The sequence below is a fragment of the Lagopus muta genome, chromosome 2, assembly GCF_023343835.1.
Source record: "Lagopus muta isolate bLagMut1 chromosome 2, bLagMut1 primary, whole genome shotgun sequence".
In the NCBI taxonomy this organism is placed as follows: Eukaryota; Metazoa; Chordata; class Aves; order Galliformes; family Phasianidae; genus Lagopus; species Lagopus muta.
This window is the reverse complement of record NC_064434.1, coordinates 55,228,734-55,246,272: the sequence shown is the minus strand read 5'-3', so window position 1 is coordinate 55,246,272 and position 17,539 is coordinate 55,228,734. Positions and strand designations below refer to the sequence as shown.

The 17,539-nt window shown below is 41.3% G+C and overlaps 1 protein-coding gene and 1 long non-coding RNA gene across 5 annotated transcripts in view; one reads left to right on the top strand and one right to left on the bottom strand.

Annotated features, from left to right (window-relative positions):
* The window catches only part of PDE7B (phosphodiesterase 7B), a 166,077-nt gene that overhangs the window by 76,312 nt on the left and 72,226 nt on the right, over positions 1 to 17,539 (bottom strand). The window contains exon 1 of one of the 2 annotated variants that reach the window (XM_048934713.1): positions 6,452 to 6,778. The exons of the other annotated variant lie outside the window; for it this stretch is intronic. Within the exon in view, the coding sequence (XP_048790670.1) occupies positions 6,452 to 6,689 (238 nt within the window). The 5' untranslated portion in view covers positions 6,690 to 6,778. Of the gene's footprint in view, positions 1 to 6,451; positions 6,779 to 17,539 lie in introns of those variants that run through there. 2 annotated transcript variants of the gene reach the window in all.
* On the top strand, positions 3,566 to 11,697 carry LOC125688577 (uncharacterized). 3 transcript variants are annotated; one of them, XR_007374795.1, is made up of 3 exons: positions 3,566 to 6,128; positions 7,696 to 7,928; positions 8,377 to 11,697. It is a non-coding gene; the product is annotated as an uncharacterized LOC125688577 (long non-coding RNA). The 3 variants fall into 3 exon arrangements; XR_007374796.1 differs by lacking the exon at positions 3,566 to 6,128 and adding an exon at positions 7,033 to 7,286; XR_007374794.1 differs by lacking the exon at positions 3,566 to 6,128 and adding an exon at positions 7,035 to 7,257.

Here is a 17,539-nt window from a genome sequence, read left to right as displayed (position 1 = left end):
GCCTATTCATGAAGACACCCCTCAGAAAAGTGATAGCAGTTAAATATCAGTTAGCGATCACAAATAACATGGCTTAGGATATTCTGAGGGCTGAGCTCTGGGAAGTGAGTTGGGACAGACAGCAGTAGAGAAAACACTGAAACAGGCACCTGTTTCCTTGGTTTGCAGGGAGAGCCAAACTTGTACTTCATAGAGCAGGGCTACAGGAAGTTGTTGGGTGCATGTCTCCAAGAAACAGTTTTAAGAACTATGATGGTCCACAAGGCATGAAGGAGCGCGGAAATAACAAATGTTGCATAAAATGCTTTGCTCCCAGAAGCAGTACCAAGCCTCTCACAATGCATTTTACATCTTTCTCTCATAACATGTAAGCAATAAGAAAAATTATCCCCACTAGCCAGGCATGGCTAATATCACTACTGCTTTCTATTGGCAGCCATTTGTCAGTTTAATTCTTCACATAATATCAAGCACTTGAGAGTTAATTTAGCAAAGATAAAAGAGAATCATCAGCTTTAACTCTAATGAAACAAACAAGCATGCAAAATTAAAAAACCCAACTGCATGTTTATATTATAGCTCAGTAGCTTTTCCTTTTGAAACACTGTTTTTATATATAAAGCCACATCTTTGGCTCCTGATACTTAGAACAGCTTCGCTGGGAGCAACAGATCTCTCCACCATTTTACAACTGTCTGGAATTTGCTTTATTTGTGTTTACAGTTTCCAGCAGGCTGCTTCTTTTTTTCCAGTTGACATATCAATAAAACCTCTGTCACTTCGCTAGCACTCCAGCAGCACTACCTTGGGCACACTGGCCAACATCCAACTTGAGCAGTTACATTTTATCTGCTAACTTTATCCCGAAGCCTTAACTATGTATTGTAATCTTTCTGTTGTGGCTGTACTTAGCTGAACAGCTGCTCCAAGAGCTTCTCCAAGTATTTCTGCAAGCAAAATTTGTTTTTGCAACATTCACAACAAAGCAAACAGAAATTGTGCCAACAAGGCCAAACCAAAAAACTACTCAGAAATTGTTGACAATTTTGGATTATTTCTTTTCTACTGTTTATCTCAGGTCAAGCACTTAATTCCAAATATTCCCAAATGCTGCCAAATCCACAACAGAAAATTTACATAAGAATTAAGTAGCAAAGAGACCTCAAAGAGGCTCTAAGAGGTATAGTTCAGTGAAAATTTTCACCACCTAAATAAATCCATAGCTTGGTGGACAAACATCAACTACTTTTGACGTATTACATTGCTATTAAAATGAAAGACTTTTAATATCAGTTCAGCATTTCATTCTAAATGGCAATTTAAGACAATTCTAAATAAAGAGCTCCTTAAATTAGACTAGAATTTAAACAATGACCATGACTTAATGTCTCCAAAAGGTTTTTGTCTTGTTTTGTTTTTGACCTTTGAAGAAAATTCTCCAGCTACCAAAGCATTTTGAAAAAACATAACTCCAAATTACAAATGTTACTAACCTGTGTTCAGTCACTAAACTGCAAAGTTAAGTTGGACAAGGACTACCTATGGATGTGCTCCAACTTCTAAGTATTTTATCACACGGTCTACATACACACAGTGTGACAGCAATACTGCATACAAACTCATTTCACTGTTCTTACTGAGATCACCATGCACAGTTCCACTGATTTAAGCAGCTCTTCATAAGAATACAAAAAAGCATATTTCCTCTTCTAAGGCACTGGAGTTTCAACATAACAGTCAGAGAGCAATCGAGGTTGCCACAGGTAGCCTTGATTCTATCAAAGTCACATTCTTTGTCTCTACTAAGGGTAATGGATTACTCAATGTAAGCCTTTAAAAAGAAAAAGAAGAAAAAAAAAAGAAAAGAAAAAAGAAAACCTAACTTCAGAAAGACATCAGCAAGAAACCTTTCTGCCTGCTGTGCACCTCTCAGCTGGACACAAAGCAAGTTGTTTTCAACCTAAGGAATAACAGAATAAACTGGTCAGATGCCGAGACAATGCCATTTGATAGCTTTTGTGCTTCATTTATTGCTGGGATCTACATCTGTAGCACCTACAAGCTCAACAGCAACCACACAGAATGATGAGATTTCTAAGCAGTTAGCTAGCCCCCATTTGGCATTAAATGATTCAGATCTTAATAATTTTATGCTTATTAATTATTGCAACGGTACTATAAAAACATGCACGAGTTTCAGGACGTCACAATTAAATATGATTCAGCAAGTAATGACGGGAAGGGGAAGCATGAAGTTTATTTTAACAAGCAGAGCATGATTAAGAGCTGTTCACTGCAAAAGAAAAAGGAGTTGGAAGCGCATTTCCTCGGTTATCATGGAAGAACTGAGTCTTAAGAGGTCCTATGAATAACTTTTGGGAAGTGCTTTGAGCAATCACTGAAGACGCACACAGATGATTTAACTCTGACCTCTCCAACGTCTGTCACAGAACTGCTCAGTATACAGCTGTAAGGTCTGAAGGAGCAAGGCCTGGTGTGCAGCACAGCTCAGACAATGTCGAGACGTTTTAATAAACTCTCAAGTAGGAAAGGAGACAGTTGATTGAAGAGGGGAAGTAAGTGGACACACCAATAATTGGAGATTTTTCCAGAAGCAAACTGTAATAGGAGTGATGTTTCGTACTGCTTGTTTTTCCTCCTCAAGGCAAAGGGACTCATCAGTTAAGGATGAGTGTGATGCACGCATGAATCAGAACCTGCATTTCTGAGAAAATATCTACAGACTGAGATAGGTGGAAAAATACATTCAGAGCTATTTCAAAAACCCACAGAGATCGGTGTCGCAGAGGACCTCAAGAATTCTAAGTACCACTGTGCTTTCTCTGAAAGCCTTGGCTGCCTGCACATGTGCAAGACTCAAACAGTACAGAATGCCTCTCTGGAATTATCTGGGATGATAGCTGTAAATCTAAGAGGTTGCAAATGCTCATAAGGAAGAGTCTTGGAGGCAGATGTGTACCTGTTCCCTGATCCGGTCTGTTTAATCTGCTGAACTGTATGAGAAAGTGATAAAGTTAAGGCCAGAAGCAAAACGCACTTCCCTACAAAGCATCAACGTGGTTTCCATACAGAATTACTGCAATAATTCAATTCTAGTAATATCAACACATGCTGTTACTTTATTCAAGCAGATAGCATTGCAATTAATCTTTGAAACACTGTAAAGAGCGACAGTGAATCATAACCCATTTCCCACCCAATGCTCTTCAAACTAATTATGTTCCATTACTGCACTTTCTTACTATCGCATGTCCAGTCTGAATGTGTTAAATGGCTTTTGGCAGAGCTGAAGAGAGTTCTCACCAAACCATGGTTTTGTACTGATTTGGTTGGGGATTGAAACAAGAAAATAAAAGAGTTACTAAGCAACAGCAGGCCAGGAGCAGGAGAAAGGTCTGCAGTCTTAATTGACATCAACTTTAAAAAGCAGTAAGAGAGGGCTCAAGATGTGAATGTTACTGCTTTGGAAAAAAAAAAGAAGAAAAAAAAAAAAGAGAGAGAGAGAAATCCAAGGTAGTCAGTATCTATGAGATCTGGGTTCCAACCGTAAGCTGCATCATGTACGGTAAACACTTTTCTGCAGGGAGATTCAGTGTCTTAATCTAAGTTTTGAACAAGATGAAGGATCCAGATACAGTTCTTTAATTTGAGAGCCCAGAACACAGACAGCTTTGCTCTGTAAAAGCTACCTCAGGAAATAGGAATGCGGTATGATTTACAGTTATATGGGTCACCAGGACATTACCATCCACAGAACTGATATCACACCCAGATATAGCTTTCCTTCCCCTTCACTACCTACAGTTAAGAAGGTTATTCCTTTCTAGAAAGCCAGCCCAAAGGTGGGTGCCATCACTCAGGCTAGGACAAGGGAATTTGCTTTGCTAAGATTGAAAACTCTCTGATAACATGATCAAGCAAGACAGAAATCCTGAGAGTTTCCTTCCAGAATCCATATCTATTTCCTCGTCTTCTACCGTAAGCAAAATAGTTTCATGAGCATGTGATAACTGAACATGAGTTATCACATGAACACTTACAAATTTAAATAAAAAAACCCTTGATGTGGAGAGTGCTCTGAACTCCACTGCTGAACAATCAACCTTTATTTGCCTAACCAGCAATACCTTGGGCAGAAGTTATTTGCTTTAGCTTCACCTGAAAAAAAACCTGATCTCCTACTGAAGTAGTGCCTTTTTATAAGATGCAAGTTACATGTGTGTTTCATTCACACCCACAACATGAACATCAAACCAAGCATCCCACACTACCAATTCCTCCAAATGATTCTCCTTTTCCCCCATTTCTACATTCTTTGCTTTTGCACTTACTTAAGCACACTGGATTTCAGCATTTACTGGTTTTCCCATGTACTCCAGAGTACTTCAAGTGACTAAATTGAAACCACAAGAGGTAAAACTACTAGCATGACTGTTGCTGAGGAGGAAAAACCAGCAACCCAGGTCTGGTTCACTCAAACTCTCTGATGATTCGTATTTAAAACGTTGAGGGCTACAGTCATCATCTGCTCTGATGTATGCTGCTGCAAGTCAACTGAGGTTATGAAATGGGATCTGGCACCACGGAGAGAACTGTCCCTTCACAGGATACGAGTAATAGTCACTTGAGTAAATGCAAGTTATTCATATCCTGCTAGTGGAATAATCTCTCTTTGTACATTCATACACATTTTTAGTTGCCTCCAGGAATCCGAAGGCGAATCTCATTTGTTACCTAATGAAATTAATTCCACCAGATCTAACACAAGCATACTGGAAAACCACTATTACTCATACATGAGGTGTAACCAATGCAGCATTTCTCAAATTCTGTTTGATTAGGGTCCATCTCTGAACCCTCACCATTTACCACACAAACCTCAACCACTCCGGTTGGCTACGGTACATTCCCAGCTGATCTGCTCCAAGTCTTAAAGAGCAATTTGAACATTTGACCTCCCCTTGCTTTATCCACAACAATCTTACTATTCTTTTAAATTGAAGCGATTCTCAAATGGTAGGTTGGCCGGTTGTACAGTTTCCCTGGACTCTGAGTCTTTGAGAACGTATCTTCCCTTTTTCTAAATAGAAGGGAAACATGCATTTCTTAGTTGATCTGCAAATGTGCTAAATAATGCTCATAAAATGATCAACTGGGCCGCACTGGTGGGCATCCAAAAGTGATGCACAGACACGTGTGCTATTCAGGTACAGTTACACACATATACACAAGCACTTTTGAAAGCAGCAAGGTCACGTTGCATGAGAAATTAAATTATTCTGGTAGGAAATGCTGCAAGATAAAGGACTCACTGAAAGGTGCAGGAAAAGGTTAGGATATAATCTTTGAAGACTGAAGGCACCAAAGAGTTCAGTGACTAGGCTGCAGAAATAACAACCCAGGATTCTGAAGAAACACGCTGCAGACTTTCAGTGGTCTGTTGAGTCAAGGTGGTACGGTGACAGGAGAATCAAAAGCCTCATCACAGGGCATTGAGACAAGTGTAGGCAGATGAGTTCAACTTCAGTAGAAGGCTTTGAACTAAGATGTAGCAGGGCATGAGGCAAAACTGAGATCGGCTAATTGGAAGTAAGTGCCATGCTAACATAGCAACTGATTTCTACGTAACAAAAAGGCAAGAAGTCTAATCTGGACTTCAATAATGCATTTGATACGGTGCCATACGACCCCATAACCGAGTTAGGAAAAAATTTGACATACAAGATTTACAGAGTTAGAGAAGAGCACGTGCTCTTCAGCCGGTAACATACCACGCTCCAAGACAGCAGCGGATCGGGGCAGGGTTACTGCAAGATTTAAGGCACGTAAGTCATAAGGGTGTCACGGCGCGCTGCAGATGGCCGCGCTGGAAGCACGGGCAGATCATGTGGAACGCGCCGCGCACACTCAAAGTTCGGGGCGAAGTTTGGCGGCGCGGGAGGCGAGGCCACACGCTCCGCCGGTCGCAGCAAAAGCAGCGGGGAAACCCCGGGCTCGGGGCCGGCTGCAGCACCTCCGGGCCGGCCCGGCGTCCCGCGGAACTCTCGGACAGTCTGCGGGCCGACAGGCTGAGCCGAGCCGGCACCGAGCCCGGCCGCCCGGCGGAGGTCAGCCTCAAAGCCACCGAGCCGCTCGCTCTGTTTTGCCGCCGAGCTTTTCTCACGCCGCTCGTAAAAGCAGGCAACAGATTGCAGGAGAGAGGACCTGGTTCCCAAGCGGGCTCAAACTCTACGTGTGCGCCTTTTCGAGCGGGGAGAGCCGACAGCTGCCAAAAGCACATTTTCAAACCCGGACGCCCTTCGGGCAGCGCTCCCCGGCCCGCGCCTCTCCAGCCCGCCCCTCTCCGGCGGCTCAGCTCCGCCACGGGCCGGGCCGGGCCGACTCCCCGCAGCCCCGGCCCCGCGCGGCGCGCCGATGGAAGCCTACCTACCTGCCGAGCCGCCCAGGGCATCCTCGCTCTCCAGAACCCCTCTGTGCTTCGCCCCGCGAAGCTCGCCCTTGGATTTCCAAACGAGCTTTACCATCTTGATCATCTCGGGCAAGTCCCAGGCCAGGGTCCCCTGCTGATAACCGGGCAGGCTGCCCATGGGAAAGGGCATCGGCTCTTCCCCCGTCCTCCTCCGCCTGCCCGGTTCTGCCGCGGGGAAGAAGCGCTCGAGCACCGGCATCCTGCCCCGCGCCCCCCGCCGGGAAGCCGCAGCCACCCCCCGGCCCGAGCAGCCGCGATCGGCATCCAGAGCGAGGCGGGGGCGCCCGGCCGCCCACCGCCGCCGCCCCGCGCAGGGGGCGCGCCCCGCCGCCGCCCGGTCCCGGCTCCCGCCGCGCTGCTGCGGCCGCCGCTCTCGCCCGCCCTCTGCGCGCTCTCAGCCCGCCGCCAGGCGCCGGCAGCCGGGGCGAAGCGGCAGGCGGGCAGGCGCGGAGCCGCGGCTCATGCCGGCGCCGCGCAGCGCCGAGCCCCTGGGCGGAGGCGGGGGCTCCGGCCGCGGCTGCCGGCAGTAGGGGTGGGGGGGAGAGCCCGGGGCTGGGCGGGCAGTGTCCCTGGCGTGCTCGGGGGCTGGTGCTGCCGAGAGGTTTCCCCCTCGCGCCACCTCCCCCCGGCAGGACTCGCTGCGGTGCTATAGGGGTGTGGGGGCTCGGCCACTGAGCTGAGCCCAGCGGTAGCTCCGGTGGAGGGGCGCGGGTTCGCGAGGCTCCGGCCCGGGGGAAAAAAACGAAAGGAACTCGGCGGGCCAGAGGGTAACGTGCTGCTGAAAGTGGGGTTTTGGGTAAGGGGGATTTGCCCCGTTATTTTGGCTGCAAGCTCCACCTGAATGGGTTCACGTTAGGACACTACCAGGTGGCAGTGATCACTCAAGCTCCAGTGAGAAAATTATTCATCCCATAGCCAAGGCACAGGTGCCTCGGCAAGTGCTCGTCCAGGAGCCGAAGGTGCTTCACTCTGCCCAGAACTTTTGTTTCACTTTTAAACAGGCTGTTGCTGATGGCCTTGAGCCATTAGTTTATAGACCAGTCCTACAGCACGGGACCCGAGGGTGGTCTTCTGTACCAGCACTTAGGCTTCAGTAAGATCACAGAAAACATACTTAATAGGATCTTAGTTGGCATTATAATACTTCCTACCATGCATATATTTGTTTTCTCTGGGTTACAGTTGATGTTCTTTCTTTTCTCCAGGTGGAACAACAAACTTGCGAACAGAGAAGAAAAGAGTCCCAGAAAATGGGTTTAAAATGACCGAATACCCTTCATATAGCAAATTATGCACTTCCTCTTCATGGCAATGGCAGCAAAATCAGCACAGTGTTTCCTCTGTCCTGGGACCCTGCACCACGCTTGTCTGAATGCTCCCACCTCAAACTGGCTGCCCCAGCATTTTACGGAAGCTATCCTCATTCTGACTGCAGTCTGTAAGTCCCCACTACGCTCTCAGGTGGCTCTGTCTTGAAAATGATGAAGTGCTTCCAAAGAATTATAGCATTGTTGTTGTACTGTTATTTTGAAGTGTCCTCAGTGTCAGGATATCCTGACTCGGAACAAAGGGGTTAAGAACAAAGAAAACAAATAGTAATACACAGTACAGTAGCACAACATTAACACGTTCATACAGTGATGTATGGTGTCAAAATTGATTTTTTTTTTCCTCATTTATATAGTTTCTTGTGGGATTTTAGGTTTTTCATATTGGCAGATGTTGTGCAATTGCTTTTTAAAGCAATATAGTTTCTGCTAGAGAGGGATAAACTGAAATACAAATGTAGAAGGTGACAGCATACTACTGAGTGAATTACACCTTAAGCCAAAACTGCTCTATTTTGGCTTTGATGTACAAGAAGTTCCATTAACTTTATTTTTCAGCTACAGTTTTTCATCTTTGCTCACATCTGCACTTCCTGCTCCCAGCTGCAACAGAGATCAGAAGTGATAGAACACCATGAAAGAAAGGCCATCCTGGTAGCATTTCCAGCTTGACTGCATACAACAAATACCAGGAATCTTGGAAGAGAATGTATTTGCAGATGCCCAGCCCCGTGTTCAGATGGATATCTGAACACTTAGGTGCTTAACAACCAGAACTCCTGATAGTAGCAGTAAGCAATCTTCTGAGTTTTCTAAATCGATAACGTTGTTTTATATCATTAAAGCTGTGAAAATTTAATGCCAACAGTAGTTGCGTCACTTGGGTAGGTACCTGCCTTGTGGATACATTCAGGCAGTGAGAAGTGAAGCATTTGTACAGTTGTACTTTATGGTTTACAGTTCTACAGGTGCAAAGCAAGAAGCCAGTCAGAAACCAAAGGGACAATATAGACTTGTTGCATAGTTTTGTCCTTTCAAGAAACCATGTAATAAATAGGTTGCCCAGAGAGCTGGTGGACACCCCATCCCTGGAAACACTCAAGTTCAGGCTGGAGGGGCTCTGAGCATCCTGATCTATCAGTAGCTGTCACTGTTCATTGCAGGGGGGTTGGACCAGATGGCTTTTAAGGGTCCCTTCCAACTCAATCAAATCTATGATTCTGTGATTTTAAATGTAACCAGAAGTATATATATTTTTCCTGTGAATGTCAAATAATTTCAAATAAAATAAATTGCTCTAGATTACTTGCAGTTTCTTCCTGCTTTCTGGTCTGTTTAAGGATCTTTGATCTGTGGGTAAAAGAAATGAATTGTGTAAAAAATGTTTCTGGCATTAATGGTCTAACTGTAAGTTAATACATCTGATTCTTACTGAACTTGTTCTTTGAAATTGTACTAGGTCGAGTGATTACTTATCTTTAACTCATCTGAGGTTTTTGCTGTGATTGATTGACTTTCCTTTTCTCTCTTTTGTCATAATGGAACCAGATAAGCACTGCTCACAAGAAAGCCTGGGAGGTTGGGACACGGTTTAATGATGTGGTGATGATGGTTTGATGGTTGGACTAGTTGATGTTAGAAGTCTTTTCCAATCTAAATGATTCTATGATTCTATAGTCTATATTATGAAGTTTTCCGCCTCAAAAATCAACTGTAGCATCATCTTAAAGACTTTCCAGAGATAAAATCTTCGTCTTTTTTAAGTTCTGGACTTTTCTGACTTGAGTTGTGCAGTGATGGTTCACACAACTTGAAGATGTGACCTCAATATAACACTTCTCATCACATTTGAGGAAAACTATCAGTAATAAAACGTAACATACTCCTACACAGAAATGCACCCAGCCCTTTGTGACAGTTTTTGAAGTAGGTCTTGAGCAAACTCACTTCATCTAAAACTTCTCTTTGGCCTTCTCGACTCCAACCACATTGGAAGGGAATCTTTGCATAGAGATAGAATCTTTGCATGAGACTCCAAATCACAGAAGCACAAGTGATGACAACAGAAATATGAATGTACTGGCTCTGGCCCTCGTCCATACCAAGCAGCAGTGTCAGGGACAGGAAAGTGGAGTTGGAGTTGGGTCTGGAAACCTAACAAGGCAGTATGTATCACAGGTAGACATGAGAACTGGAAAAGACTTGCAGAAAGGAATATTGTGGCTGGAGAAAAGAGAAGGGAGTAAGATGACAGATTAATAGCTAGTGTTGCATAATTGGTGTGTCTTAAAAAGTTTTACTTGTTTGCTTATTCACTCCAAAGTTATGTACCAAGAGCAGCAGCAGCAGAGTTGCAGGCCAGATGGTAGAGGAAGTGTATCTTTCCAGCCCGCTGAAGCCTGCAGGGCCATCATTAACCCAGTGCTCTGGTTTTCATTGCAAATCCCTTTCTTCCCTTTTCTTTTCCTTTCTTCAAAGAAAAAGAAGGGAGGGGAAAAGAGGAAGAAAAAAAAAGAAGAAACGAAAAGCCATGGTTTAAACTGGCAATAACACCATCCTTTTGGCTTTGAGCTATCCCACCCTGTGCCAAATACAGTCTCCAACAGCTCTCCCACAACAAATCAGGCCAAATACACAAAAGCTGTAGAAAAAGAATGGTGAAGAAAGATCCTTGATTCTCTCCCTAGCCCCCCAGCCTTTTCCTTTTGCTTCTCTCCCCAAGCTTCATTCCCCAGCAGCGACATCCTCCTGTCTGCCAGTGCTGTAAATGATGCTGGAACCTCCAGTCTGCAGCTTTGTTGACAGCTGCCTTAGAGTGCAGGCATCTGTGCCTTTATGTATTGAGGGAGCAATGTAAAGGAAAAGTTACATTCCATTATTCCTGGCACTTCTGAGAGCCAATGTTTCAAAAAATGGCACAAATTGTTAGCATAGCAAATTAATCACAAGTAGAAATTGTCTATTCCATCAGTTAACCCATACCACTGCACTGTGTCACAACTTACAGTTAGGCTTTTCCAAGAAGATACCTGAAAAAAATAGTGATATTATCTGTTTATACAGTACATTATTTAAAATTTTTCAAAACTGATTAGCAAACATTAAGTAAGTGGTCCAAATATTAGGCACCAGTTTCAAAGACCGTAAGATAATGATTTTTAGAAAGTACAAAAAATGAGTGTTTAGATGGCACTCATTAGCAGAATCATCTTAAATTAATAATCACTTATGAAAAGTACGTCTTTGCCTCTGTCCTTGGGGTTGTAGATTCATAGACAGACAATAGGAGAGGCATTTGCCTAGGGTCAGAACCGAGTGGTGATAACATCAATGGCATAAACTTATAGAAGGCTGGATGCTGCTGTTATACATCAAGAAGAAAATGTGCTGCATAGTTGTAGGGCAGCATAGAAGGAGCACTGGAGAACACAATAATGTGAACAACTAATGTTTAGAAAGGACAAGGAACTGCTGGAGAGACATGGAGAGTACGACAGAAGAAACATAAGCAGGCAGAGGTGTGCAGAGCTTACAACCTCCTGCTTTAAAGATGACCTGTTCCTGTTCCTCCACTGCTTTAACAATCTTAGTATAATTTTCTTATTCATTACCGCACATTTGTCTTATTTCAGATATCTATTTTAATTTTTTTCTTATTAATAAGAACAGTGACTCTTAGCTAGCAACTGTCTCATTAAATAATTTTGTATTTCTCTGGGGACAATTACTATGTCTTAGCTCTAGACTGCACATACTAAATTCTTTAAGCTCTGCATCATAATTTTTCCCCCAACCCTGACATTGTTTTTAATTTAATATTTTTATTACCAATTCTTAATTTATTTTTATCATTCTTTTAATGTGTACTCAAGGTACACACTAGGAGATTTTTTTTACCTGCTACCATCCTGTGGTACCATGCCAGTATTAAGAGTAGAGAGATGAATTTCTAAAGGAAAGGTAGGATGCACTATTTGTTACTACCTGAGCTGCACACAGCATCACTCCTTGAGAATTTCACCTACTGGGAAATGTTAAAGACAGATAATAGGTTTACAGTAATGCTCTGGTTATTGCGGATACTTCAAAAAACTCCTTTGAAAAAGGTTCTGGAAATGGAAATACGTGGATTGCTTGATTTCTGTAGGGCAAGGAGTGAGTTCTTTTTTTATTCTTAGCACATACGAGATAACACATTTTTATGATTAACAATTTGTACTACTAACTAAGCAAAAATGTTTGTGGTAAAGGAATAAACAGAAGTCCATAACTAATTGGAAACAGTGAGATTGTGTAATTTTTCCATTGCCTGCTTTGGAGAATTAAAAGTTCAGTTTCAAATCTCCCACATCCTATGGGGCTTTATGGGAAATGACAGACATAAGAGATATTAAAGACAGCTCACCTTAATAAACAATGATAACAAAACAATAAAAATAAGATGCTGATCTCTCATTTTTTGCTGAAGGAGGACTAGGGAAGTTGCCACCACTATGATGTCTAACTTTACTGACTGATGTATCTGACTGATTCCTTTATTTTATGTCCTCCCTGAATTCTTACATTTAAGCCTGAGTCAAGGTCAAGCCAAGAGATTTCCTCAAGGAAAGCTCTTGCTCAGTGATCACTGCAACTGTTTTGTGTTGGATGTTTAATAATCAGTGATGGTATTGGAGTGGGAGGTTAACAATGCTACAGCTAATTGAAAATGTAGGCAGAGAATAATAACATATTACATAGGATAATGGAAAGGCTAGTTGTCTTTCTAATAACCTTGTGACAGTAACAACTGCATCATCCGTCAGCATTATTTTTTGGTGAATACGTAAAGAAGACTCAGTAGAGAAAGAAAATAATCAGATGAAATATGCGTATCTGACGTACATTACTCATATTACGTAATTGAGCGTTCTCAATGAATTCCAAAGGGTTACTGCATCTTTAAAGCTGAGGATGTGCGTACATGTTTTCTCAACTGGGACATAAGTACCTAGAAATTATGGCAACAATTTGAAAGAATGCTTTTAGCACATCTTTTCCTTTCAGCTTTTCCATGCTTGCATCTTGCATGACAGTGGTGTGTGCAGTTTGCTGAAGGGATGGACAAGAGATACAGGGAAAGGTCTAACCGATGCACAAACGTACTACTGAATAAACAAGCTCCCTCTGACCTAGATCCTCACAACTGCAAAATCAGGCCATATTTACTAGTAACCAAGCTCATAGAGTTTCCTACGAATGCATCTCTGTAAATGTAGCTCCAGTGGAATTAGCAACAGTGGACTTCTGGTGTCACCCCTGTTCTTGCACTTTATGACTGTGCTGTCAAACAGCATTGATAGTCACAAAAACATGTTGGTTCTTTTCCTGCATTAGAGATTCTACTCCAAATGTAATCTTGATGCTACAGAAAGAAAAGTCTGAGTAGGTAGTCTAGGAGAAAATTCTATCTATAACTCGTTAAAGGCATCCAATGGGTTGCCGATGGAAGGGACATTTTCTGGAAAAACTGAATTATTGGTTATAATATATGCTGCTCTCAATAATGTAGTTCCAGCTGCGGTGCATCTTCCAAGATATCCTGACCATATGTAAACCCATGTGTTTCCTAAGATACCTGTTAGGATTTTTTATTTTTCATTTTAACTAGCCGTTCAATACTTCCAAGCCTTATTTTTCTAAGGCCTGCAATATCATACGTGAAGTCAATTACAAGGCATACCAGTTACTACATCTCCCAGTTTTAAGACATTTTGGTTGTTCAGTCTAGCTTTTCTTCTACTGACAGAGAGCCCATAGCAACAACAACAACAACAAACTTTTCAGTCACCTCTGGGAGAAGAGAGGGCTAAACATGAGAGTGATTGCTCCCACACTCATTTTCAGCCACTTGCTGTTGTGCTCTGAAGATGCTTAATTCAGAAACCAAGATCAGATTCTTAGAATGATAGGTGATATTTTGTCTCTATAAGTACAGACTTGGCAAAATGTCACCTTTTTTGAAGCCTGCAAGGTACTGACCGTACTCAGAGCAATTGACTAAAAGATTGCTGTGTGCCTCTTTTAGCTAAGGAAAGTGCTCGAGGGAGCCAGGGACAACTCTGCTCTCCAGTTCTGTATTCACTTTCTGTGTAGCTCTATTCAGAAACCTCAGCATTTTGAAAAGTGGAGATGTTACAGTCTTTGTTCCTGTGTCCTAAGGTTAGAGCAAAAAAAGTCTAAATGATGGTGTAGTTCATCTTCTTGCTAATATTGGCTTTTTCTTAATGGAATACTCGACATAGATCAAACAAGTGAAACGGTTTCTGTTATTTTTATCAGGATCTTCTTATGCACTTCAATGAAACCCATTACATAGATTTGCTGTTATTTTAAAGTATAATAACAATGTTCAAGTAATACCAGATGAAACTGGTTTCAACCACCATTAACTTTGGCTTTTCAGAAAGGGAAAGAAATCCTCTGGTATTTCCAGCCTCCGTTGGAACGCTGGCACAGGAAAGAATTTACTGGGGCTAGCATGCAAGGAAGTGATGTAACTTTTACCAGATTGTGTGACTATGTGGAAAAAAAATCAAACATCAGTTGGCCTATTACTCTATTAAACCACCAATTTCCTATGCCAGCAAACTGGAAAATGAACTGCATCTCCTTCGTTGACATTTGCCATCTGCATCAGCTGCTTTCTTAAAAGCTAATTCCAACTATGCCATCACATGTGCTTGTACAACTCCAAGAGGAAATACTTATTTAAGTCTCATTTTTTGCATGAACATATACTTCCTTTTCTAGTCACAGAGCAAACAGAAGTGCATGCTCATCTAAGGCTGCTGGTTCCTTAACATTTTCTTTTTACAAAGTTCCGTAGTGCAGAATATAATTGCTAGCATAATAAAAACAGCGTTAGCAGTAGCAATCTGGAAAACAGAATTTGTTTTATGAAAATGCCAGACTTTGGTTTTATTTTTAAGAAATTAGAAGTTAAAACCAAATGTCCATCAAGCAGAATTTTAAAAATTGCAATACATTACTTTGGAGAAGGTTTATTTATTTTTTTTCTTTTGACATAGCTAGTATTCTGTAGAGATAACTTTAAAACATTGCATTAGATCCTATAACCTGATATTTGAGTAACATTTAACCTGGTATTTGAATAACATTTGAAAAAACATTTTAGAATATTAAGGACTAAATAAATTAACAAAACAATAGTGAAGTAAAATTACCAGAAAAGGTCAGAATGTGGTGCTGGTTGTTTTAACAAAATGAGAAGCAACTTCCCCTCACTGAAAGAAACGTTAATAGAAATACATTTTTCGTAAGTAAAAAAAAAAAAAAAGAACAGTCTTTTGTGTTGCTAAATTATTCCACTGAAAAGTTTTCTGCTAACTTTAGCAATCTATTAAACATTTCTATCTGAAAGTACATGCAAGTAAGGGTGAGCACTGGACAATGTGAATGCAGGGATGAGCATGTATGTGGGCACAAAGATCGGTGGTGTGTAGGAATGTTGTACATAGCACAGAAGAGACAGGATGATCTGATAAACATCTATGTAGTGCTTTGAAATACTTTTGAAGCAACAGTAGCAAAAAAACCCCAAACCAAACAGCCTTAACAGGTTCATATTTAATGTCCTTTTCTGCAGATTCGGGATCAATGGATTGGGACGTACCACAGTACGAGGAACTGGTAGATGTTTCTCTGTTGACCCAAATGTAAACTATGGAGAGAGAAATGGTTCAGGATGAAATGTAAGAGAACCAAATACCTGCAAATTTCAGCAATTTGCAGGTATCTACTACAGTTATTCTTATTTCATGAAAAAGACAAAGGAGCAGAAATTAATTAAGTAGGTGATAGTAGGTCCAAATAAGATTAAAAAAAAAATGCTAACTTACTAAATTATGTATTTAAGGCTTAAAGGCAAGTATAAGGTTGTTTTTTTTTTTTTTTTTTTTTTCCCCAGATATACAATAGTTTCAGGTTATTTTTATAATTTCCCAAAATTTAACTATCCTAATTACTTTTTTTTTTTTCCTTTATTACTGAAAGACAATATACCTTGGTATGTACGTGACAGTGCAAATCAGTTTGGATTAGAACAGTTTGGTAATAGATGGCTGTGTGGCCAGAGCCTTCTTTTACTAGATGTTTTAAAAACATGTCCTAAATCTTATTCAGTGCTTAGTGTAAGAAACAGGGAAATTTTTCCAACACTAAACTTAGATACCCAGCTTGGCCAATGACTTAAATTGAAAATGAGATGGTCATCAAGGGCACAATGCAAAATACCAAATTATTCTTCCCCTCTGAATCACTGTATCTCAGAGCCTATATCTTCCCTTTGGCCCTAATAGGACCCATAGGAAAACAGCTGGATAATCAAACCAGACAAGTCTTGTGCTGGTATTTGGGTAGGCTGCTTGCACCCTAAATTACAGTGATGCATATTGGACTAGCACCTGGGGCAAAGTAAATGCACTAAATTATAACACTTGCTCTTCAACAATTGTTTAGTAGATTTTCTCACATCTTTGGCAGAAATTCAAACAACAGAACTTTTATTCTTTTTTTGTTTTGAGGTTTTTGTTTTTTGTTTTGAGGTTCAAAGTGTTTCATTGCTCTCTAAATAAATAAATATTTTTATCAGCTGAGCTTCTCAACTTTTGCAGAAGTGGAAGGATGAGAATAGTCCTGAAAGTGCTACCCTTCAGTAGTTTCCAAGGAAGAGAATCTCATGAGAAAATCCTGATGTTAGGTTTTCCGTCTCACTTCAAAATCCTAAGATAAACTGCCAAAACTGTTCAGAATTTTAAATACTTATTTGAATAAAATGGACTCACCAGACCTTAAACATGTCAGCAAAATTGCTTGAAAAGTATAAATTCTACATATTCAGACTTTAAAGATCTGGAAAACAGCAGTGATAATGTCTGTATGAATATTCATAAGTTAAGAGAATGAAAGACTCTTGTTTTCAGCAGTTGTCACAATATCTACTTTTATTTATGGTGTTTCATTTTATTAATGGCATTCACTCCCTTTCTCCCTCCTTTGGACAGTCTCCATGGGGAAGTAAAGGACAACGAACTGTGCTTTTGTAATGGTCTTACATCTCTACAGATGTCAGAACAAGAGCATCCAAAATATCTGCCGTGCATTACAGACACCCCTAGTAAGCAGTTTGCTTCTTTTCTGAGCAGACATGAATTTAACTCCCTACTCTATCACACGTTACTTTGTGTGATCATAAGAAATTCCTTTATCTGTATCTAAGCTACCTAAACTCAGGAGATCCTCCTGGCTCCGTGGCTGGCCATGTGAGACAACTCAGTGCTGCAATGAGATCTGAAGCCTACTTCTTCTCGCTTGTCCCTGATTTCTCTGGGATGAAGGCCAGAGATGTAAGCTGCAAAATAACCATGCTACACTGGATAATATTGGTTGATTAGGAAACCAGAACTAGTGGCTTTTAGCCTCCTATAATTGCCACATTGGAAAATGATACCTTTTTTCTTATGGCCTGTATGGACTGATATGTTACTTTACCTTATAGGAAGAAAGCAAATATAAATATGCTAGGAATAACAAACCTTTACATAGTATAGTAACAGATGCATTTTTAAGGATCTGGCCTCAAACAGTTTTTCTGGACTATGAAGATTTATAGCAATCTTCTCACCCTTAGAGTTCAAGTGTAACTGGCAAGGAAGGTTGT